Source organism: Lingula anatina, chromosome 3 (genome assembly GCF_051362555.1).
Source record: "Lingula anatina isolate TDL-2025a chromosome 3, LinAna3.0, whole genome shotgun sequence".
NCBI lineage: Eukaryota > Metazoa > Brachiopoda > Lingulata > Lingulida > Lingulidae > Lingula > Lingula anatina.
Genome location: NC_141769.1, coordinates 18,617,374 through 18,640,613, shown reverse-complemented (window position 1 = coordinate 18,640,613; position 23,240 = coordinate 18,617,374). Strand labels below are relative to the sequence as shown.

The 23,240-nt window shown below is 38.0% G+C and overlaps 1 protein-coding gene across 1 annotated transcript; it reads right to left on the bottom strand.

Annotated features, from left to right (window-relative positions):
- Positions 1 to 89: 89 nt before the first annotated feature.
- LOC106153044 (gamma-aminobutyric acid type B receptor subunit 2) lies at positions 90 to 21,490 on the bottom strand. Its single transcript, XM_013526811.2, has 15 exons — positions 19,261 to 21,490; positions 8,142 to 8,276; positions 7,530 to 7,700; positions 5,794 to 5,904; positions 5,125 to 5,382; positions 4,604 to 4,837; positions 4,189 to 4,342; positions 3,889 to 4,039; positions 3,373 to 3,505; positions 3,011 to 3,127; positions 2,572 to 2,694; positions 1,921 to 2,259; positions 1,452 to 1,607; positions 969 to 1,096; positions 90 to 756 (listed from the first exon to the last, which is right to left on the bottom strand). The coding sequence occupies exons 1-15, from the start codon at positions 19,831 to 19,833 to the stop codon at positions 138 to 140; spliced, it is 3,402 nt and encodes a 1,133-aa protein (XP_013382265.2). The 5' UTR covers positions 19,834 to 21,490; the 3' UTR covers positions 90 to 137.
- Between the last annotated feature and the right edge of the window lie 1,750 nt (positions 21,491 to 23,240).

Here is a 23,240-nt window from a genome sequence, read left to right as displayed (position 1 = left end):
TGTGTATTAATGATATAGTGTGATATGTTCATAGGTTTCAGTACGTTCAGTAGCTGTTTTAATTCCTTTCAATTTAATTTTGGTGTTCATCACAATATACATGCGCTATTGTGAAAACTGAATTTTTTGTATATTGGCTATATGTCCGTTGTTTCTAATTCTTCCAACTCTTTTCGTATCCTTTGTAATTTCTGTTGTAATTCCATTTTTCGCTTTGCCCTTTTCCCAGAGGGAGAGTTTCTATTTTTCCAATTTACTGCATCCTTATTAATTGTTATGTCATCGGTGCTTTCATCGATATATTTGATGTCAACAGGGTTGAAAACTTCCAACTGATAATTGCTGACTTGTGTTCCACATTCTTTCGTCACTTTTTTCGGTTTTGTGCGGTGGCGAAAGCTACAGGATATACGATTGAGGTTTTTAACAGGCAAATCTGATAATGAGATACAGTCGGCATCAGTAAGCCAAGACGGTCTCCTGAGAATATACCTGTTGTTGAGCGTGTCTTGCATAGGTAGTCTGCTGATAAACCCAGCAGACGTGTGTCGCAGCAAATTGAAATCGTCTGCGTTACCAACAGCTGTTGAGTATCGTCTGTTTTTTTGCTTAAAATGTCTATAACCCGATGCCCTGCAGTTGGAAGACCTGTGACATTCGTCAAAAGTTCTTGAATGTGGGATAGAAAAGCTATGAGTAACGTTTGCTAGCTGTTGGCGCGAAGCTAAGTCAGCATTTCCAATGAGATCCAAAATTCTAAAATGGAAATGGATAACTATATGAATAAACGCAAGGGTGAGAATTGAAAAGACGTTTTGATAAAGACCTCGGCGGTATGAAACGAACTTGCTACATTTTACGTTTGTTCCCTAAACCCGAAGTTAATCGAAATTACACGTACTACTTCAAATATTGGCAACTCGTTGACCATAATGTATTTTTTGGTTCTGAAGAAGAAATGGACTTACGTGGAAGACTGCCGCCTGCGTCTGAGGCATGCGTTGTTACTGGTATTGATAATGGTTCCTGTTAGGGCAGCAAGGCGGTCCGAGGGGAGATCTAGCAATATTTGTAGACGGGAAATCTCTCGCTCCAACTGAAATATAGAAACGTTTGTAAAATGAGATGAGAAAATTGTGAAAATTAAAAAACCAACAACTCTGACATAACGAACTGAAACGTCTGTGACACAAGTCAAATTATGCGTCATGCTGCCAGTTGTGCACAAAATTTTAAATCATCCAAGATTTAAAATGAAATTCTTTTCATCTATTTCATGTACTATTGCAGAAGTTAGGTGGCCTCAATCTTGCCAAACCTCTGAAAAAATCAAAGAAAACGACGACGTTTTTGAAGAACAATACTGAAATTCTCACTGTCACATATCTCGTTCGATTACACGTGTATAAGTAACACTCTCAATCAGAAAACTGGATCCAAAGAGCCCCCACCTCAGCAAGTTCGCTCTTGAACGTCCTATTTTGAACCTCAGCTCTGAACAGCTTCTCCTTGCTGTCGTCACAGGTCAGTCGCCGTGTTTCCGCCTCCACGGTGAGGCCGGACGTCGTGATGACCGGGTTACCGCTGGACTTGACCAGGGCGTGGATCTAGTGGACACAGAAATAAGAACTAAGTCATGTCTAAAAGCAGCCACAAAATCACATAACTCTTATATACAGTAAGGTACGGGCTCCTCTATAAAAAATCACTTGGTAGTGAACTGCAGTGTTGTAACAATATTCCACACTATGATAAAGAGACAGGTACCTCATATATTTCTGTATTTAATGCACATGAAAGCAGTTAACCAATAGAGTATATAATAATTTTATGAAGTTACTGCCAAAACAACTTAATACAAGTTAGAGAGAATACAAAATCAGTTTTAACAGTTTCGAAAAAGACTATGACAACGCCCACCTTGGGAACAAACAATAAGCACAGCGTCACCGTAGTAGAGACGATGATGATGGAAGACGCTATACAATACGCCAATGTCGGTTGGTCCGGTATCACAGCCGTCAACGCCACAACGAGGATGCTCATCACCACCACGTTATAGACGCTGAGACCGATGTACCTGGAGTCGTTAAGGGCCTCTATCTTCACCTTTCTGGTAGACCAGGCAAGGAAGGTCCCAAAAATCATGAGAAGGCCTTTGTATGTGTAGAAGACGCCAAGCCAAATGTTCTGTTGCTGGGAGTGGCAGTGAAGATGTTGCCGGACGTAGAGGATACGGTGTGGGTCCTCTGGGGCGGGCTGAAAGAAAGAAGGGCAAGTTGGTCTTATCATTTAGGCCTCAAGAAGGATGTATAGTTTAAGAATGAACTGTCCTTGTGACAAAAATTTTAGTTGTAAGCTATTCAAAAGTTTTGTCAATTTGCCTTTCGACTTCTTCAGGACTTAAATCTGGTTTCTGTGAGCCGTCGACACCTTACAAGAAATTCACCAAGTATAGAAGGGACAACTATATCACTTTTATAGTTTCGTTAAAACAACAAATGTGCACTTCAATTACATGAATGAACTTGAACTTTAGGCTTATGATTCTCTGGTGCCACACCCACACACCTCAGTAGTTATATTTTTCTCATTCCGCACCATGGGGTCTGCCAGAGCCCAGAGAGACACTATGGCGGAGTCGAACACCAGCAAGGCACCGATAATGAAGAACAGGTGCTTGTCCTTCAATAACTGGAAATAGGTTCACGGGTTAAACTACATGTATAATAAGTATCAATTGTCTTGAGATGCTGCATTGCTTAGAATTGTAAATCCAGAAACGACTGGTCAAAACAAATATACAGTTATCAAAGGTAAGAAAATGAATACGTTAATATTGAATATTAGCTCGTGAATATCAGTTAATTTTTTCAATAGCAGTCTATTTGCTTATTGAATATGTAAAGACATGTATTTTAAATGTCAGTATATAGTAAATGTATTTTATATACCTTAAGAACTTTGATATTATTGAAAAATCAAACGAATGAACAAACAAAACTCTTACTTTATTTTTCACCAGTCCTGTCCCTGCACCTATACATATTTGATGGACGCGGTAGGTTTTGGTAAACATGGCGCCAAACGCCAGAGAGAATCCTGCAGCGAACAGGAACGCACGCACCTGTGAGAATTCAATAGTGAAAAGGTATAGATTTAACAATGGTGACTTGACTATCACACCAGGGTCCTATTTCAAGAAAGTATTTAAAGTTGGTATTAGCTTTTTAACAAAAATATTGTCTATTATTATATAGAAAGATACTTGTGGTAAGCCCGTTATCACCAACGACTATATAAGACGTGCGTTTAATGTTATCCTTTCTAAAAACGATATATTTGAATGGAGTTGAATTTTACTTTGCTTACCGTGCAGACAGTTGGATATAATTTGGAGCTAAGCGTCCCGTCGTCAAATCCCAGGAGAAGAACTGCGGAATACACAAGTATGCACCCTATCACTGCCACGTTATTAAGTTTTGGGCTGGACAGCTTTATGTACCTTGAAATAAATAAATTAATTAATTAATCAAATAATTTAATTGATGCAGGTTTTCGTATAAATGTTGGATACAACGTATAAGAACTGGCTTTGTTACGCGTAGAGTTCAAGAATTATGTACTTTGATTTAGTTATCTTGTAAAGGCTTGATTTTTCTTACATGTACATGTACGTATTTAATTTGATGTATATTTCAAAGGTATGCCTTCTCCTGGGCATAGGAGTCTTTTTTTCAGCATATGGAAAACAGAAACATTTTGACATTGGCCGCAAAAAGTTAAATAAATAAGATGAGAAAAATTAATATTTTAAACATTATATTTATCAGACTCCTTTTACTATCTTTCCCATTTCCAATTTAACCCAAAATTTGTAGCTGTTACCTTCGCCTGAGATTCAGGAGGTTAAAGAACAAGAACACCAGCGCCAGAAAGATGCCCGCCCCGCACAAGGCACTGATGGTGTAGAAGGCCACGGGGTCAATGAGAGACCGTTGGATCACCACCGAGTATTTGTCGGCAGGCGGTCGGCCATCTGGAATGGGTTCACAGTTAGTTATTTTCTCAATTGTATTTGCGTAGGGTATGAGATGACATTAAAGAAAGAATAGCTTAAATTTCTAAAAAAAATCGTTGTAGAAAGAATTAACGCACACTATATGCCTCCAACACTAAACTCCCAACCTGTCCAAAGAAGAGGTTTACACTCCTTGCAATTCAGTGACAGCGTGTCGTTGTTTGGATAGTATAACGCCACTGAGGTCATGACGCCATTTTGACATCGGGTGAAGGCAGATATGCCACGCCTGTCGCCTGTGTCGGTGAACGAGACTGGACCCTAGAAAAATGTTTTAATTAAACATATTGATATTTTTTCATAATTAAATCTTAAACAAATATTTGCAAGTTAAACTGTTGATCAGTTCTCGCAACATAAAAAAAACTATAAGGTGTATTTAATTGATAAAATGATAATGATAAATGATATCATAAATGATAAAAGAAAAAATTCTGATATTAAAAAAAAACTAGTCTAGTATCACGCATTTATTTCTGTTTTTTAACAGTTCTTTGTCAATATTAGTATCTTGATTCTTACCGAAACTCCTTGAAATGTAAGCTTTCCCATAATATCAAAAAACAGGCTTTTCCAAACTGTTCCATTTTCATATCGGAAATTCTCTAAACCACCGGAAGCGTTGGCGGCTGCTTGCAGTGTCAATGCTATCGTCCACACGGTATCGTACATCTGAGGCGCATGCGCACTTCTGGTTACTCGCACATTCATTTCGTTAGCCTTTTGGTCATACTGTGCCTCAAATTTCTCGTTGGTCTGTAATTAGAGTAAAATATTATTTGACAAATACACCTACCTCAATATACTAGCAAAATTAATACATTTAATGCTAAAAACATTTTTTACACTATTGACAAAAGATGAAATATATCTATGTTCAAATTGGTTGTAACTTACTGTTCCAATGAAAAATCAAACAAAATTAACCCGAGAATACAAGTTGATTGGTAAGGACGTAACAATGAATTTTACAGTTCTGTGTCTGTTTTCTTATATATTTTCTTATTATTAAAAATATCATCTCCATAATTCAACTTATTCACCAAACCGGAGGTTGACTTGCTGTTGCCAACGATGAAATTCAAGCTGTTAACCGCAAAATATCCATTGACTGCCTCTGTAAGTTCCTGCACTGTACAATCAGAGAAGTTATGCGACTTCTCCCACCATTGGCTGGTAAAATCACCAACCAGAAGCCACACATATTTTAGCCCGTAGATCTGTTGCCTGTACGCCTCACAAAACACGTGGTAGGCGATGTCCTCCGAGAAACTGCCAATAATTATCCTTATGTCATTGTCCTGAGGATAAAACAGTGATTGCCCGATAAAAACGGATCTCTCTCTCTGTGCTTTTTTTTTATTTTTTCACTTTTTCAAACCTAGCGGTCTGTGTGTATAAGGCTTAATTAAAAATCTTGAAAAAACAAACATACCTTAGAACTGACACATGTTAAACTGGCAAATCGGTATCACCATACTACTTAAAAATACATAGATGGATTTGGGGAAGTGAGATTCAAAAAGACCCCATAGAACGCGTCTAAGATCGTGATCCCTGAAACATGGCGATAAATTAGTTGAAATTCCCAGAAAAATAAACTCAAACTGTTTTTTGCCATTAACAGGTGTAACGCGCATTGCATGCCTTAAAAGTCACAACAAAGCAATAGAATGATGTAATAGTACACGTAGCTGCAGTCTGCAACTTACCTTTATTTGCCGCATCTTATCGGGTAAGTTTGAGTCTTGTATCCTGAAACTGGTGGTGAGGGCTACTTTGATGTTTGCCGCCTCGATGGTGCTCTGTAGAGTGTGTACAGCCTGAAGACAGAGAAGGATGTATCAGCAACAGCGTGGAATATAAGATAAGGCACATCTGATACTTGTTTTCATACAAATATACCTATTTTATTAGCTTCATTCAAGTTTCCCCTGGAGAACCGAAGGAAGAAATCAATTCAAATCATTCTGACATTTTAGCCGACCATCAGATTTTCCAGCCAAAAATTGATAGTGACCCTAACCCGTTTCGTACAATCAATGAATAAATCTTAGTACTGGTTATTGAAAGTTGACCTGGCTTATAATTCCCCAATAAATGAAACACATAAATCAAACATTTTGATGGCTGAAGCTTATCTTAAATTGAGTATCGTGGACGAATGTATTGAAAGATTAGTTTCAGTATGGCAAGTATATATCCGATTGATTTCAATCACGTTTGAAAAATATCGTTATCCAATTGGATACGGAAATTCAGACAGAGAAATTCAGTGAATTGGCAGAAACGAATCAAAGGAAAAACAAAACAGCAAAAAACATTTGTGATATAAAAAGCAGGAGCTTTACATTACCAAAGCACCATCCCAAGACAACCATCAGTCGGATCTCAACCGGCTTTCCTTGTTAGTATTCACACAACAAGGAAAAGATTGAGTGATATCCCAAAAAACCATACACACACAACTTCACAAAACCCACATCCAATACAGACATAACAACACCAAAATTATTTTTCTTCCACCACAGAACAGAGAGCTATAATTTTACTCCGTCCATATTAACCTGAGAACTCTTTCTCTCCAGATATCTTCTCAGATTGTTTACAGCCTATAACAAAAATCGATACCATATTGTCCAAATACACAGGTGTCTTTAGGAACATGGAATTCTTTCTGTGGCGATTGTTACTTTTAACCTTCATCAACATGAATGTAAATAAATAATATCCATTAGGGACCTACCATCAATGATACAAATAAATAAAAGAATAATAATAATAAAAAACAAAATAGCATGTTTTCATCAACACAACTGACCGGTCAATCAATACACCGAGGAGTAGTCATCTCTTTAGGATAATCAACCAACTAAAAAGCAATCAGCCCACCAATCAATCAACCAAACAGTAAATAAACAACCAGATTAAATAATAAACAAATCAATCAATCGATCGATCGGTACATTAATCATTCAATTTATCATTCATTTCATTTCATTTTATCACCGATCGGTCAGTTACATAGCCTCCCACTCTGCAAGGCTGCTCAAAATTCATTTATTCATGCAGTCGATTAATGGTCATTAATATATTGGACTCTATCTATCCGTAAACAATTATACACCAATAGACCGCCTCTCCATTCCGCCAGTGCACTTAGCAGCCACACACCAAAATTAATAAACAAAAAGGCATTTTAAGAAACTCTGTAAATAAACCGAACTTCCAATTAACAGCGCATGCGCCCTACCCAAATTAATTTTAAAAAAAGCAATGGAGAATGACGCTTAGTTATAAAGCATCGGCAAACAAACATGCATGTTACTGAAGTGTATGGTGCAGAGAGCCTGTAAGTGTGTAAACAAAGCCATTAAGTGATCAATAACCTGCTATTAACAAAGCTTTTTCAGCAAGATAATCAGAGAAGTTCCGGGTCTACAATTACCAAATTATACTGCTCGTGATCTTCGTGTATTATAGCCACGGTGTTCCAGTTGAAATGTTGGATGAATTTCTTCTGCGCCGCGTTGTGTGAGACATCAGCCGCAGCCAGGCGGTAGAATGTGGGGAAAGTTTCCCTGTCGCTCAAGGCAGGGGCGGACGAAGCGTGGGACACCTGAAACCATTATCAACAAATAGATAAAATAAGTAAATAAATAAATAAATAAATAAAATAAATAAATAAATAAAAAATATATAAATAAATAACAGTTCTGTTTACCTTGCTCAACACACGGACGTTTTGGTTTCGGGGTTCGGGGATGAATCCCCCCCCCCCAATGAACTCTCGAAGATAAGATGTTTTATATTAAAGACCATTTTAATGGTACATTCATAACACTCTGTGGGCTATCTCAGGGTGCAGAGGAGATTTACATAGCTATGGCAATGTTTCAAAATCGAACACCTCCATTATCTGTGGTATCTTGGACCCGTCACTGGCGCACAACCAGACTCAATAATATGAACCTAAGAAAAAAAAAACTCAATGAATTCTTTAACTCACTGTCAGTCCTCTTTTTAAATGACAAAGTCGCAAAACAAATTATTATCTTACAAAGAGAAGATTCCAGTACTCTACAATTTGTCCAATCATGCTGGTGACGTCACTGCACGAGCTCCCGAACAACATCATCAGCTGCTCTGTGTAGACCATGTCGTAGAACGCGTCAGCACCCGTACCAGGGTCACACTGAAACACAGAAAAATTTTACAGTTTTCAGGTTTATCAGGTTTACTTTTTTCTATGAAATAATTGATGTCAAACAATCATTGTCTTCGCTTTTTTTTCGTCTTTTCTTCTCACTGCAGATTTTTAAATGCGGACCTCGACTTACAGGTAAACATTTTTGTACCTTTATTACCCATTTTATCATGATTGGTGATTCAATTACTAAAAAAAAAAACTTCTTTTTGTTTGTGAACTACTTAAAAGTGTATAATCGAGTTACACGGTAATTTGTACGTCACAAAACACTTTATACAAAACAATACATAAGTATTTGATTGCATTTTCACGGAAATGTAGCAACATGCAGACATTTCTTTTACCTACAATGTGTTTTTCACCTTTCACTCACCCATGGCTTAGCTGAAAGCAGGATCAAACAAAAAGCAATTTGTAACTTAAATAATAAATAATAAAGTCATGACTTCTGTGATACCTTTAAGAATACAACGGAACAGGAAGATTCACGTGTTTCATAAGCCATTATTTTGATATCTGATTATAGATGACTAAGTTGAAACCCGGTCAATATTGTCAACAACGAAAATGATAGCTGGTTACTTAATATTGACCGTGGGTAAAGTTCATGGACAAGAAGCTATAAACAGCCTCTATTGTAATGCTTTGTTTCTAAAGTGTAAAATTATACTAGTACATTCACTTAACCGTTTGTAGCTAAGGGCAGTGGCTTAAAATGACAATGCTCGTTTTGAATAATCGATGATTTCTTTTTTTTTTTTTTTGGTGGGGGGGGGGGGGGGGGTCCCTTATATAATTACTCCAAGAAAGGTCTAGGTAGGAATATCAGGGAAACGAAAACAGTGGAAGGCGTAGAAACGCTTGGCCAAGAAACAAAGAAAATAGATGAATGTACGTTACCTCAAGGACCCAGTATATGCGAATGTTAAATTATTTTTCTTTAATTGAATTTGTTTAATGCATATATATTCTTGTTTAACTAATTCACCTTCTGTGTCTTTGCAATTTCACGTTATTAACTTATCGATGTAATTCGTGTTGCACTATACAAATATCTATTAAAACATCTAATTTTGGAATTCACATTAAATATTGTAAACCGCCAGCCTGCCTCTACATGTAGTTTTCCAACTTTCTATTCATACGGTAGTAAGGAAAACACTTCCAGGGAAGTAATTAAGGAGGACATATGTAGATACTGAGCTACATGTACATGTATGAGGTACAGACATAAGGACGTTGTCAATGGCCCATTTTCAGCCTCGGAAAAAAAAACAAAGAGAAATGACGTTGATTTTTGTATTAGGACACCCCCCCCCCGATAATCCCCCCTGACACCCCCCTCCAATTTCTCTCCTGGATACCCCCAGGTAGAGGTTGGGTTAACATAATCTCACTCATCCAGATATCCCTTTGGTGAACTAACTGACACCTTTTACTGCTTTACCTTCCTTAATCACGTTGTCTGCCTTTAATTCAAGGTGCATCCCCAGGTAGATGTGCGGTAAACAAATAATCTCACTCATCCAGATAACACTTTAATGAACAAATTGTCTGCTTATATTGTTTCACCACTACCCCCTGACGTAAAAATAATGGCTTTCGAAGTTTGCTTTATTTTTCAAGTTTCATTATTATTATTATTATTATTATTATTATTATTATTATTATTATATCCCCTATTCGTTATTCAGAAAACTCACAAACATCAAAGGAAAGCAGATGATATGGCATTTGTTTGCTTTTAGAAAATTTAATAGAATTTAAATTTGCATCTATAGCATCTGATAATTTAAAGTTACCTCTCAGATCTGTTTAAGCACGTATGAGAGCTTCCTTAATTTTATAATTAATAGACAATCTTTTTTATATTAAATTTTTTTGTGTACTTTCTTATATATTGTATATATTCAGTAAAATATATACAAAAATTATAAATGCCTCAAACAGATAACACAAATGCAGGGCATTTTCTTTCCAGGGATTGGGGGTATCTTGGGGGATTGCCCTGGGGGATTCTCTTGGGGGGAATTGTCCGGGCGGGGGTGTCAAGCGGGATTAATTTTACTTCATGTGTCTGTATACGACTTTAGCCTGCAAGTAATCTACTGGAAAGTTTTCCTATAAATTTCACTTTACTTCACCTGACAAATGTTCATTTTTTGTAGGTGGTTTCGCCACATCTCATTTTTGTTACATCCTTCAGCCAAATATTTTTCAGTATTCAAGTGATTCAAGGGCTTAATGTTTTCATCCATGCCTGCAATTAATTATTTCTCTGAGTCTCATAATCACGACATTATTCCAAGAACGCCAAAGCTTGAAAAATACATTGTACATTGTACCGGAAATACAATGTATTTTGTAAATATGCAATATACGTAAGTATGTTTATCTTTCCAACCCACCTTGACCGCTAAATTTGCTTATACTGTGAACAAGAAAAATACGCCCACATGTCAAATTAAATAAGATATCTATAAAATATAGGGCGACAAAGTTGGAGTTGTTGTGTACTTTAAAAAGAATGCTAACCTGATCAGGAGTACGGCTTTGTATTCCTGAAATCTACAAATACACATGTATGTAAGAATCGTTACCTTAGAAGGGTTATGAAGGAAACTTGCATCAACGAGCTACATGTATTTTTCTACGGTTTCTCCCTCGTAGTACAACGGAAGCCTGAATGTACTATTCCTAACAGGGGATTCTCCATATGACAGGCTTCATTTAAATCAGATCACGTAATCAGAATTGATCAGAAACCTGGAAAAGTTTTTAGAAATCCCGAAGGGTCGAGGGGCGGCAAGAAAGAACAGTCTTTCTGGATAGAAAAGACGAGTCTTTTTTATTATGAAAATTGGACATTTGATCCACAGATCGCGAAAAACCTTTTATATTTTGTTTAAATATGATAATAAACTATCATTCCATTCTCTTTATCTATTCAAAGAAAATGCATAGAACACTGGGGGTGGGTTAATAGAGCCTGGGATAAGGTTGATCCTACCATGTTTTCAGCCTTGCTGAAGTTTCCTGGTAAAAAGTGGATCGACCCCCCCCCCTCCACGCGCACGCGCGTGCACACGCACGCACACACACACACACACACAGAGAGAGAGAGAGAGAGAGAGATATCTATGCTGAATCCGCCAGTTAGTGGACTATATCTATTTTAGGCACTTTATTGGCGCAGGGCATTAAGGCGTTGGTTTTACCCTATTCAGTTAACAAGAACAAATACAACCTCCAACTTAGTAAATATTTAACAACAATTTTATATCGATGCTGGTCCGTAAGGTTAACCAGCTGTTAGAGAGCACAAATTCTTTGTTTTCTTTCGCCCGTGCCATTATTCAACCCGATACTAATTTGATCAAGGGAGCTGTCCTCTACTGAGCTAATTTCTAAATTTAATAGGGTTTTATTTGCCATGTTCTTGCTGGTATTTTATGCATTTAATGTGGAATATTTGCCAACTCAGAAACTGTGCCAAAAGTGACCTCGGCAACAAGTCTGTTTACAATACAGTGTGCAAACAGCATTCTTGTATTTATATTCTGCAGCGTGAGGAAAACAGATAACGCAATTTGTCGCAAAATTTTTAATTCGCTTGCACAGGGAATATTTAATGTGACCGAGTTTGTACAGGTGTTCGGTCATATATGCCTGCAGCAGGTCAGGCAAAATGATGTCTATTTCATGACATCTATTTTCTTCCTTGTAATACGAATGTTATTTCGCCAGCGGGGTCACGTATTCTTTAAGAGAACAAGAATGCAAAAATAATCTGAATCAGTTGTATTTCCACGAACTGCCCTTAATATTCCAGTTTAAATAAACCATGTCCCTTATGACTTATCATAACAATGCAGTTCTTATTGTGTTTCATTCTTTTCAAATATGTGGTCTCCTAGCCCTTGAAAAATATTATTTATATCACTTCGTTTGTATGCATCTATATCTGTATCCCTGTTTGGCCTGTATTATTCAGGTAATAAAAGTCCTTTCCCAAAAGAAAAGTTCGCTCCCAAAAGGCAAAGTTCAGTCAGGGCACCTTGAAGCCGCATTCAAAGCGGATTTAAATAAAAACCCGACATATCTTAACTGGTGTCACAGGGCGAACATATAGCAGAGCAGTCAAAAAGAGCACCGTCTCATCAACATGTACTTTTGAGTTATTGGTTGCGGTTTCAGATCGTCTTGTGAGGTCAGCAAGAAAAATTCCTGTTTATAAATTGGACCATTTATGAATGCGTTTTCGAGCAAAAAAATAAAAATGCTGTGTGTGATTTGTATGATGGAACCAATAGAGAATGATGAAGTTAATGGTATGCTGCTTTCATTTCGTGCGCTTTAAGTTCCGTCTCGAGGGCTATGCTACTTCGTTATTCAGTTCCTGTGAATATTGACTGGCTAAAAACCTATTGACAATTGGCATGTTGGTTTTGAAGGTTTACAGCCGTTTCTTCCATCTAAAATTGCCTGCACATAGATACATGTATCTCAGCTTATGTAACGCACTGCTTAGAAAAAAGGTTTCGGAGAAAATGCCAACCTCTCTATTGTTTAAGCAGGGGCGTATCCAGGATTATTGGAAAGGGGGGTCCGCGGATGCGAAGCCTCCCCCCCTCCCCCCACTTGGCGTGGTATTTCTGAAAAATTTTGCTATTTTAGAGAGCGAACGGTGCCATTTGGTACCGTTTAGGATTATGATTCAGCTAGTTTTAATTCTAATTTATACAAGAGGGGAAAGGAAATTGAAGGGGGGCTCATGACTCGCCTGACCCCCCCCCCCTAAATCCGCCACTGTTTAAGTATCTTGCTTTTACTGTACATGTATATTATTTGGCAAATTTTTGCTTAAAAATGAGTAAAATCTTATACAATATAAAAGAAAATAAAACCAAAATTAATGTATCTTCAGCATATCAATATAGCAAGTGATTTAGCATTGTGTGGGCACGCTTTGTTTTTATGTGGGTCGTGTTCAGGTCATAGTTCCCGGGATTTAAACAACTTAACCTTTTGAGTCTAATGGAAAGTGATCAGATTTCACACGGATTAGTGTGATATGTAATTAGGTGATTTGTTGTGTTTGAAATTTTTTATCCCCTATAAAGACCTTGTATTATATTCATTGAAATAATTCCTTTTCGTCTTATCTATTCATTAACAAATTCATTCTCTCTCTCTCTCTCTCTCTCTCTTTTGTATCTATTCAATATTCTATTTATCTATCTTTGGAGGGGGGGGGGCTTGCTATTTGGCCCCTATTTTCACAAATGCCGCGGTGATGCGAATATACTATCGATCTGGATTCAGTAGCGTCGACTGGATGAGCCTCTTTAATATCGACAAGTGGTTAATTAGCTGAGGATTAAAGCGATCTACTTATTAAGTTCACTTAACAAGAGCTCTGTGTAACAAAAGGTGACATTTAATTGCGTGATTTTGTACCCGTATTTCATTTCAACGAGATTGATTTAAAGTGAACGCATTATGAACACCGGCGTCTACTGTTTATCTACACGTTTCATAAGGACGCATCACTGGACGGACAATTGAAGAGATATGCATATGAAAAATTAGTTCAGAATTGCTCTGTTCCGGTCACGTAATGGAATCGTGTACTTACAAAATGTCTCGTGAATGTCATTTTGAAAGCCGCAATCTGTCATACGATAGTAGAAGCAAATTAGAAGCCTGAAAATTCATTCAACAGGCCCATTGCCCATCGTTTAATTGTCTTTCATCTTTGGAAAGCGCTTATTTGAATCTCCAGAATTGAAAATATGGGCTCACTTAGAGGACATTCAGAACTGATTGATCCGCGGACTAACAGAACCGCGGACTAAATATGTCCAACTCAACTTAAAAGCAGCCCCGACTAATTCCATGATGGCCTCCCCGTCTCCACCCGCGCCGTCGCTGCAGGGGCCGTGCAAAAAAACCTCGGAGCTGGGATTTAATCACTTTAACGGCGCATGTGGAGGCACTGTTTTAAAGTTTGGTCGGCCATATTTAGTCAGTTGGTCCGCAGCTTATCTGTTCTGAATGCGTTCTTTTTGTGCAAGCAAAAAATAGTATACCGATCGCAACACTCGGTAACTCGGTGTAATTTCTAAAATTAAAAATATAGGGTTATTTTGCATACAAGCATGTCGCCCCACCCTCATCCCCACTGAGACTGTTTATTGTACTAAGGTGATTTTGATTATAGAAATAAGACTCTATTCCCACACATAGGTCGTTCTAGCAGGATCTACTCATCTCCGAGGGGTTTCTTGCTAAATTGCTTTTAGCTTAAGCGGCTTAGATGCCTGACACGCCTATTGAAGCTGCTAAACGATAGTTAATTACCCCTAACAGCTTCAGTAGGCGTGCCAGACATCGTAGCCGCTTTTAGCTGAAAACAATTTTGCGAGAAACTCCTCGGAGATGGGTCGATCCTGCTAGATTGATCTAGCTATGGGAACGGGCTCTAAAATCCTGACTCCTTCTCCAGCTACTCTCTTGATTCGAGTGCAAAGCCCCTCAAGAAACGAAACATGTAACTGTATACATGTATTACCCAATTTTACAATGCACAGTTGAAATGAACTGCAACAAATATTTCATTAAGCGTAAGTTAAGTTATTCATGATAAACCGTTATTGTTCGTTTTCTTGAATTTTATATGAATGTTGCCATTTAAGAGAGAGATTCTATTTCGTTGTGTAATCGTTCCGAATGGCTAATTAGTCATTTAAAGAAGATTACATTACACAATGTAATGAATAATTCAATCCAAATATGTTGACGTGAATTATCCCATTGCGCCCTACAAATACAGAAACATATAATACGCTATTTGTTTGGATTATTGTTCTTCCTTAACCAAGCTTCCTGCAGCGGCTCAGTTAATGTCCGTCCGAATGCGTAATACCAGAAGTTCTGATAATCATCGAGTAGGGGTTAACGAGCACGATGAAGGGCTGATTCTAGTCAAGGAATTACAGTGTATATAGTTTAATTCTTCGCAGAGAAAATTATGACCGTCTATATATCTTAAGACATATATGTGAATATCTAGTGACAAATCTATCTGTGGCCCTGGTAGAGCGTAAAAAATTCACCTTAACGACAAGAAAGTCATGTCATCTTAGTAAAAAAATCAAACACCATGATAACTGTGACACATTTTTGTTGTTGTTGCTGTGTGTGTATGTGCTTTCAAAGCTTTATTAAACGACTCGCGTGGCGGTGCAAGTCCTTTCGACCCTTTTACTGCTACAAGGAACGGCAAGGGCTTATAGCTCATCTCTACTTTGTTTGAGTTCAAAATTGTTTGTTTATTCGGCAGAGGCCAAAAGGTAGAGCAAATAAAGATCACCAGGACCATCATATAATCATCATAATATCAAAATAAGAGAAACTACGTATTGATCACGAGCTTATATCTGACTACAACCAAAAGTTATGGAGGAGGGATCCGAAAATTTGACGTTTGTTAGCCTTCATAAGGTGGCCACAGATTCTTTCCCATTTCTTTCAAAGTATTTTAAGGAAAAAGAACCCTTAATCATATTTAAATAATCTTGAGTCACGGTGGTATAAATGAGCACAAAGCAGCATGTAACCAAGAAAGGCAAGTACTTTACCCTCTACCAGGGCGACAGATTGATTTTTACAAGATATTCACAGCTATGTCTTTAGATATATAGACAGCTATTTGATTCTCTGCCATGGCTTTTTTTGAAATTTTGCCTATAATATTTGCCGTCCTGGTAGGGGGTACAAATGGAAACTCGTTATTTCACAACAAAATCAATCGAACAGGTGTAGAAAGATCACGCGTTGGGACTGCCTGTTATTCTGACGTTGTACCGCAACAACACACCAGTGAGAAAAAACATTTTTTTTTCTTTAGCTATTGCCTCTTTGCAACACACACACACACACATTTTAGTTCTACTTATGGTGACTTAATTAAAAAGAAAAGATTATCCTTAGCATGAAACTTTATAATATCAGCATCATCCATGCTGGCTGGTTTTCTAAGTATTCACTGAACAGAGTTTTCCTGCTGAGGACTTTAAAGTGCACGTCATTATTTCCTTCCATTCCTTATTAATAGTTCGCTGGCCGTGACAATCGGGGGTACAATTGTTACTTTCCACAAAGCTGCTACATACCGTGAATAACAGTGGCTGTTTTGAGGTGGTCAAGCACCGTAACGCCTCCGCTTTTAATGAAAATAACGCGATAAAAGTCCAACTGGTCGAGCGTACTCGGCGGAACCGATTCATTTGGAAGCTTAACTGGTGCATAGCGATCTCCTTTTGCTACCTTGTCTTTGAGACCATTCCCAGACCCTAACGTACTAACTTTGGATCGAACTATCTCCGAGGGGATTCTTGCTTAATTGCAATTAACTTGGGGGGCTAAGATGTCTGTCACGCCTGCTGAGGCCGATAGGGCTTTAGTGGGCGTCCCAGACGTCTAAGCTGCTTGAGCTGTAAGCAATTTGGCGAGGGACCCCGTGGCGATGGACCGATCCTGTTAGATCGATCGCGATCTAGGGATGGGAACTCAGTCTTTCATTGTCGCTTTATGGTAGGCCTATTCCATTATTGGGTTTAGAAAAATCAGTTGTTTAGCATTATTCTTATACGAGATATTTATTTCGAGCATGTTCAAATAAACACCAGTTTCACATTTTTTCTGTTCAAATAAAAACCAATTTCACATCTTTTTTTATGTAGATTAAAAATCTCAAGAGGATTGGTTACATAAACCAAATGCTTTTTGATAAGATACTCAAATGACAAAGATAACGCATAAATATTTCACTTTATGTAATAAAGACGACACGACATTCGGACATGAATTATTGATCGTCTCATAATATTAGGTTGTGTAAACTGTTAATCGAATTACCGATGTGTAAAAGCAATTTAAATAAAAGTGCACAGAACATCAGAATAAAACATGAGCAGATGTTATAATATAAATAAAAGGAATGGAGGATACAATTCAGTACACGCTCACTGTCAAGAAAAAATGATCCACCGCCTTGCAAGGCCTGGCAACAACAAAATTCGCCCCTCTACCTTTGAGCTTCCGTCTCATAAAACGTGAGGTTAGAAAAAAAAACAATGTCTCAAGCCGTGGTCTCATGCTGAGCTGGCGACAGGTCAATGCGCCGGACTTTTGTTGGCCTTAACTTTGAAACCAACCACTGCAGTGTGATTTGATTCTTAATCAATCACTGGCTGTTTTAAGAATAAAAGCACTGTCGATTTAGAACATAAGTCATTCCTCACCTTTTGTGAAAAAAAAAGTGCGATATACTCGATGTAAGTGAATTACTGCCGGTTTATCTTAATATGGACTTAAAACACAGTACCGAGTCCAAGCGTAGATCAATTGATGGCATTCCAAGTTTATAAATTGGCTAAAAAGGAAGCATCTTACATTTTATTGATTACTTTCAAGGTTAGCCAAAAACAAATACCTGAACTTTGCGGTTGACTAAAGATTGGGAAAGTGTTAGAGGGCAACTCCCCGCACGGGCGTTAATACCGGTATTACAGCTGATATCAATTCATCACATTAAGGAAATCATCCTTCCTGAATCCATTTCAGATAGACAGACCGTCCATTTAGACGGACGCATATGTACATGCAGTCGGGACGGACTGACCGATGCGTCTTACATAATGCATGCGTTTTCAGTTTTTACATATAGTCGGGTAGAGGGACTACACCTTTACGTTGCATGCTGTTGAAATCTTATTCTTAGCTTCTTCTTCTTCTTCTTCTTTTTTTTTTTTTTTTTTTGGGGGGGGGGGGGGCTAAAATGATTATCAATATGTAGAAATCTTCCTGTGACTGCTACATTTAAATGTTGGCTGTCTACAAAAAGACAAGATCCTTTGTGTCTCCTGTCAGACCCGTAGGCGAACGGTGGGGTGGGCGTAGGGGAGGGAGGGGGTCGCCCGTTTGGTTGAAAAAGATCTCTCTGAATCGAATTTTATCTAGGTTCTACCTTGTATGCCATTTATCAAGTTGGGGGTGGTTAGAGGTTAAAAAGGTTTTAGAAAAAGAACCCTTTTTGAAATTTGCTGGCTACACACCTGCCTGTTAACATATCTCTTCTTTTGTCTACAGTCGACGAACATTAAAGATCTAGGCATTAGGTTTGCCTTTACCCAATGTAGCTGTGAATTCACGCTCGGCAACCTGTTGCAAAATCAACTGACACATTAATGAGCCTTCTAAACAAGACTGCTAAAGACTCCAGAATCTTGGGGCCACAAGTCATTCAGGACGCCCAAATAAATGTTTAAATATTCATCTTCGACATTTTCAACAAACAGCTTTTGTAGTGAGTTAATAATCATACATGTACAAAGAATTATTACAATCCCACGTTTGTTTAATCAAAAGATATCGTGGGCGGAGAAACGGCAATGGCTCATGTCTTTTTCAATGGGTTACGATGATACATGTATATGTGGTCTAGGAATGAAGGGTCACCCTGCTATTTTCACCTGCAGTACCGTTATTTGTCGTGTTCATACGGAATTGTTTGTTGAGCTGACTTTTGAGACACAGCTGTTTCTAAGTGTACACACTGTTGCACGTTGTACCCTTCGAGTGCTAGCAACTACTGTCTTCAATGTTGGAAGGCATTATACAGCTTATGTTTGGGGGTATTTGTATATATATATATATATATATATATATATAGAGAGAGAGAGAGAGAGAGAGAGAGAGAGACGTCTCTTTTGATGCTCCATTCTCTTCTGATTTATACACTGTATGATAAAATAAAGTTCAAATGAACTACAAAACGACTAAAAGTAACAAAATAATGCAATATCAGAAAATTACATGAGGAAGATTAGCCTGTCATTATACATCTATGAGGAAAAGGAGAAAGAGACTGAAAGGAGAGGACAACAGCAAAATAAGAACACACCTTTGTGTCGCCATAGAACATCCTCAACTCGTATCCCGGCAAAATGTCCTGTTCATTGATGTGGTCTATCGCCATTAAGGCCGCGACCTTTTCGGACAGTCCCATAGCTGCCATGCGAGGGTCCCCTGAAAGCTCAAAGAACCCCCCAATGTACAAAACTTTCACTGGGCGGCCTTTCTTGGACTTGGCCGGAGTGTCACTGACCCCGTGGTGTACGTGGTCCGGTTGAAGCCACAATGGTTGGTAATTTCCGAGTTCTTTGGTAGAAGAGTTGTATGAGACGTAAGGTGAATCATCCTCGGGATATACGGTCCAGGAACCCCCTTTGACATCGTCATTATTTGTTTCAGATGCGTTTTTGACAACTGTATTTCTGTAAACTCTCCCAGAAACAAGACCGGGGACAGGATTCCGCGGATCTTTTTCCGAGGCTGTATCCTTGTTAGAAAAACCATGAAACGCCGGACTCTGTGTTGTCTCCGTGTGTTCCTTCTTGTCCGATTTTTCAGCAGCGAAGGATACTGTTATAAATATCATAACCGTATGAATGCATAGGGAAAATAAGGCGTTCATATTGCGGTTTTCCTTTTTACTGTAGATATATCTTGGCTTTACAACACAGCAGTAGAACTGATATGCAGTGCCGGAATTCCATGTCCACAACAAGCATAGCTTGTTTTCTGTTATGGCAGTTTATCGGACGTGTGACTTCTGTGCGTACTTGTATCGCGGACCTCTCAGTCGTATCGATCACCAAGACTTCTTAGATCTTCTCAGTACCTGGCGAGCTATTCAAAAATTACCAAAAGGCGCCTTAGAGGGTAACTATTAACGAATCAGATAGCCGAGTGTCCTTGGGTCCCCTGAAGCAGCATGCGTCATCTAATCTACTTGTCCAAAGCAGAGTTAATAAGGATTTATTCTGAGATCGCTAGGTTCAAATGTATAGCAGATCGATTACAAAAATCCGATGACGCTGCTGAGTATCTTCGTGTCCCTGTTGTGACTCCCTCGCTTGAAGCTTCAAGATTGCTCTGTTGTCTACTTTTTAGTGGGTTCTTTTTTAAACGCGTCAAGGGTATTAATAGCTCCGGGTAATCAATCAAATTGACTTTTCCTATGCATAAGTATCTGGAAATAGTTTCTTGACAACAGAAAAATTGCTCTCTTACTGTTCAAGCAATGAAGGTAGCAGGAACGCGCTGATTTTTCTTAAGATTCCGGTCTGAGACTGTCAGTTAATGTTCAGATTTAACTTTCAAACTACATTGCATAAGACCAGCTTTTTTCAGTATTGAACGTTCTTATGGGTAATCCGCACTTAACCTATTGATCCGATCTGCGGCGCCCTTCCAGGGTCGGCGCGGTGCGTCAGTCGTCGTTTATTTGGACGGTATTAATTAGGATCCTAGGGTGTCAACGTGCGTCACGAGGACGGTAGTAAAATAAGAGCAAATGTGCCAGCGCTCAGTCCGAATCTGGAGATGTAGCCAAAATACCCAGTGTCTGCGCGAATACTAACTCTCATCTATAAAAATCATTGGCCGGTCTCTGAAAGTAGTAGTAAACCTACTCCTGTTTCTGATCAGCGCATGTTAGTCGAAAACGGACAGCTTTCCTTTAGGCATGCGCGTACTCTGAGCGATAAATGGATAAGTTACGACCAGCACGAGTGTGTTAAGTCTCGGCTGGACATCGTGTTGTCAGTCTGTTTTCTGTAACCAGATCGGTCAGTTGCCGGCTGACCATTTCTTGACCATTTCTTGTTGTGCGAGTATGCTCCCATGTCGCTTGTCTTGTGAACCATTTAGAGAAAATTTTCCGGGCGTCTGGGCTGTCAGAAATCGAAGGGCCAAGGATCAACCTTTCTGAGTGCGCTTATTATTTGTTCAGCGAGCTGTTTATTTACAAATGTCTTTATCCGAACCGACATAAGGTACTACAATGATTTCCTAATCCTTATATGCTAATAGCGTATAAATGCCTTTCACTCTTTCAATGCCGTTCAAATGTCCGTGGATTTTAGATGAATCACTGAATACATGACTGTTCAAATCGGTAGAACACGAATAGATGCAGATAAGCACAGGGAAATACTGGCGCTTTACTGCAGAGGCTATACATTCTTATTGCTATAACCTAACCAATACAATCGAATTTTCATTTTGACGCTAAGATTTGGCTTAATTGTCTTAAGGACAGGGAAAATATCGCGCTGTGTATAAATTACATTACCCTGCAAATTGTGATGGCGCGAGGGCATGTAAATTGAATAAACTAATTGTGGAAAACATTCGCCTTGTATGACATTATGAGAACCGTCCTCAGCAGTCCAGATATAAATCTCATTTGGATAGAGTTGTATTTCAATATTTCTTTAAATGATAAAACGATTATAAATGTAGCAGCATGCAATAGTTCGTGAGTCAGTATATGAGTTGTATAACGCAACAGAGAACCAAAAGAGAACCACATAAGTATTTATTTTTCTATTGAAATGTAATAAAGTACATAAAATTATTTTTCCTTTTCACTTTCTGCAGATAAAGCATATTAGGTCTTGTCCTTGTTTAATCTAGGATTTTTACCAATCTTACTCCGTTATATTTTAAAACTTTTTGTTATTAATCTACGCAACTTAACATTATATTGGAGCCAAATAAGCGCGTCTGAGAAAATGTTGCTTATTTATTTATTTATTTATTTATTTATTTATTTATTTACTTATTTATTTATTTATTTATACATACATACGAGTGCGAGTGTGTGTGATCATGAATATACAGATAGTCAATTCACATATGTAGGCCTACAGTATATGTACATGGATCCTCCGAATTCGGGCCGTCCCATGCAAAAGAACTGCTATAATCATTTCAGAGATGTAAATGATGTTATTGTTGTGCTCATACATAATGACATATAAATACACACTGAACCTCACTGTTTTTCCCCCGTTCGTCCCTCCAGGTATCGCAGCATGTTTGTTTTCCTCGCACCATATTCTAAAACAGTGATAGAATAAATATCACCGGGACCACCACGCTGTTTGTGTAACCCTGCACAATATTCAGCAGCACCGTCATAGCTGTCATTAATCACAGTCCTGGTTCTGATATGTTCTTAATGAAGTTCATTACGTGGAATTAGATGTAGGTTGTATCCCTGTGTGCTGTGCATTTGGATGGTCAACCGCAAACACATATTATCTGGATATATATCCTGTATATGTACCATATATACAATGTACATGTAGGGCTATATAAATGTTTCAATTATCCAGCTGTAGGCTCCTTTCTATCATTTTTAAAAAATGTGCTAGTAGGCCTATTCATTTATGTACATGTATGTATTTATCAACACAGTATTTTCAATACAACACTTATCAGGTTAAAATCAACATACATGTACAGTGATTTCTATTTGAATTTCCGAGATATAGTGTAGGCCTGCATGTAGACGCTATATATCAAAAAGGAAAGTGTTATTCCTGAGAACCTCGGTCCTTTTTTTCGACCTAATCCAGAACTGGGACACAACTTAAGTCCAAAATTGGCAAAAATTTGCTCTAAACTTTTGCTCTAAATTTTAGTTTATTTTGACCTAAGATTAATCTGTGGTAACCAACAAATACTTAAATTAAGTGTTAGGCTTGTTTTATACAAAATTATGATGTCACAAAACAAACGGAATGTCTAATTTATCTATCAGTATTGTATTGGTATATTTCAGACCAATATACATGTACATGTATATTGGTCTGAAATATACCAATATACATGTAGGCCTATAAAGGTATTTCATTTAAGTGGAGAACTACATGGATTTATCTTTAACCAAGGTAGACCAAATCTTTGATCCAGTTTTGGATTAATTTTCGGAGCTATTCTTTTCCTTTTCTTTTACTATTATTATTTTTTTTATCATTTTTGTGAAACCTCCCCTTGATTGTGTTTTAGAAAATAATCTCAACTAATTAC

Excerpts from the sequence above, each read along its gene's own strand:
- LOC106153044 (XM_013526811.2), bottom strand. The coding sequence starts at position 19,833 with ATGAACGCCTTATTTTCCCTATGCATTCATACGGTTATGATATTTATA. Across the intron at positions 3,128-3,372 it reads TATATCCAACTGTCTGCACG|GTGCGTGCGTTCCTGTTCGC; the intron begins GTAAGCAAAGTA and ends GAATTCTCACAG. Across the intron at positions 757-968 it reads CGCAGGCGGCAGTCTTCCAC|AATTTTGGATCTCATTGGAA; the intron begins GTAAGTCCATTT and ends TTTCCATTTTAG.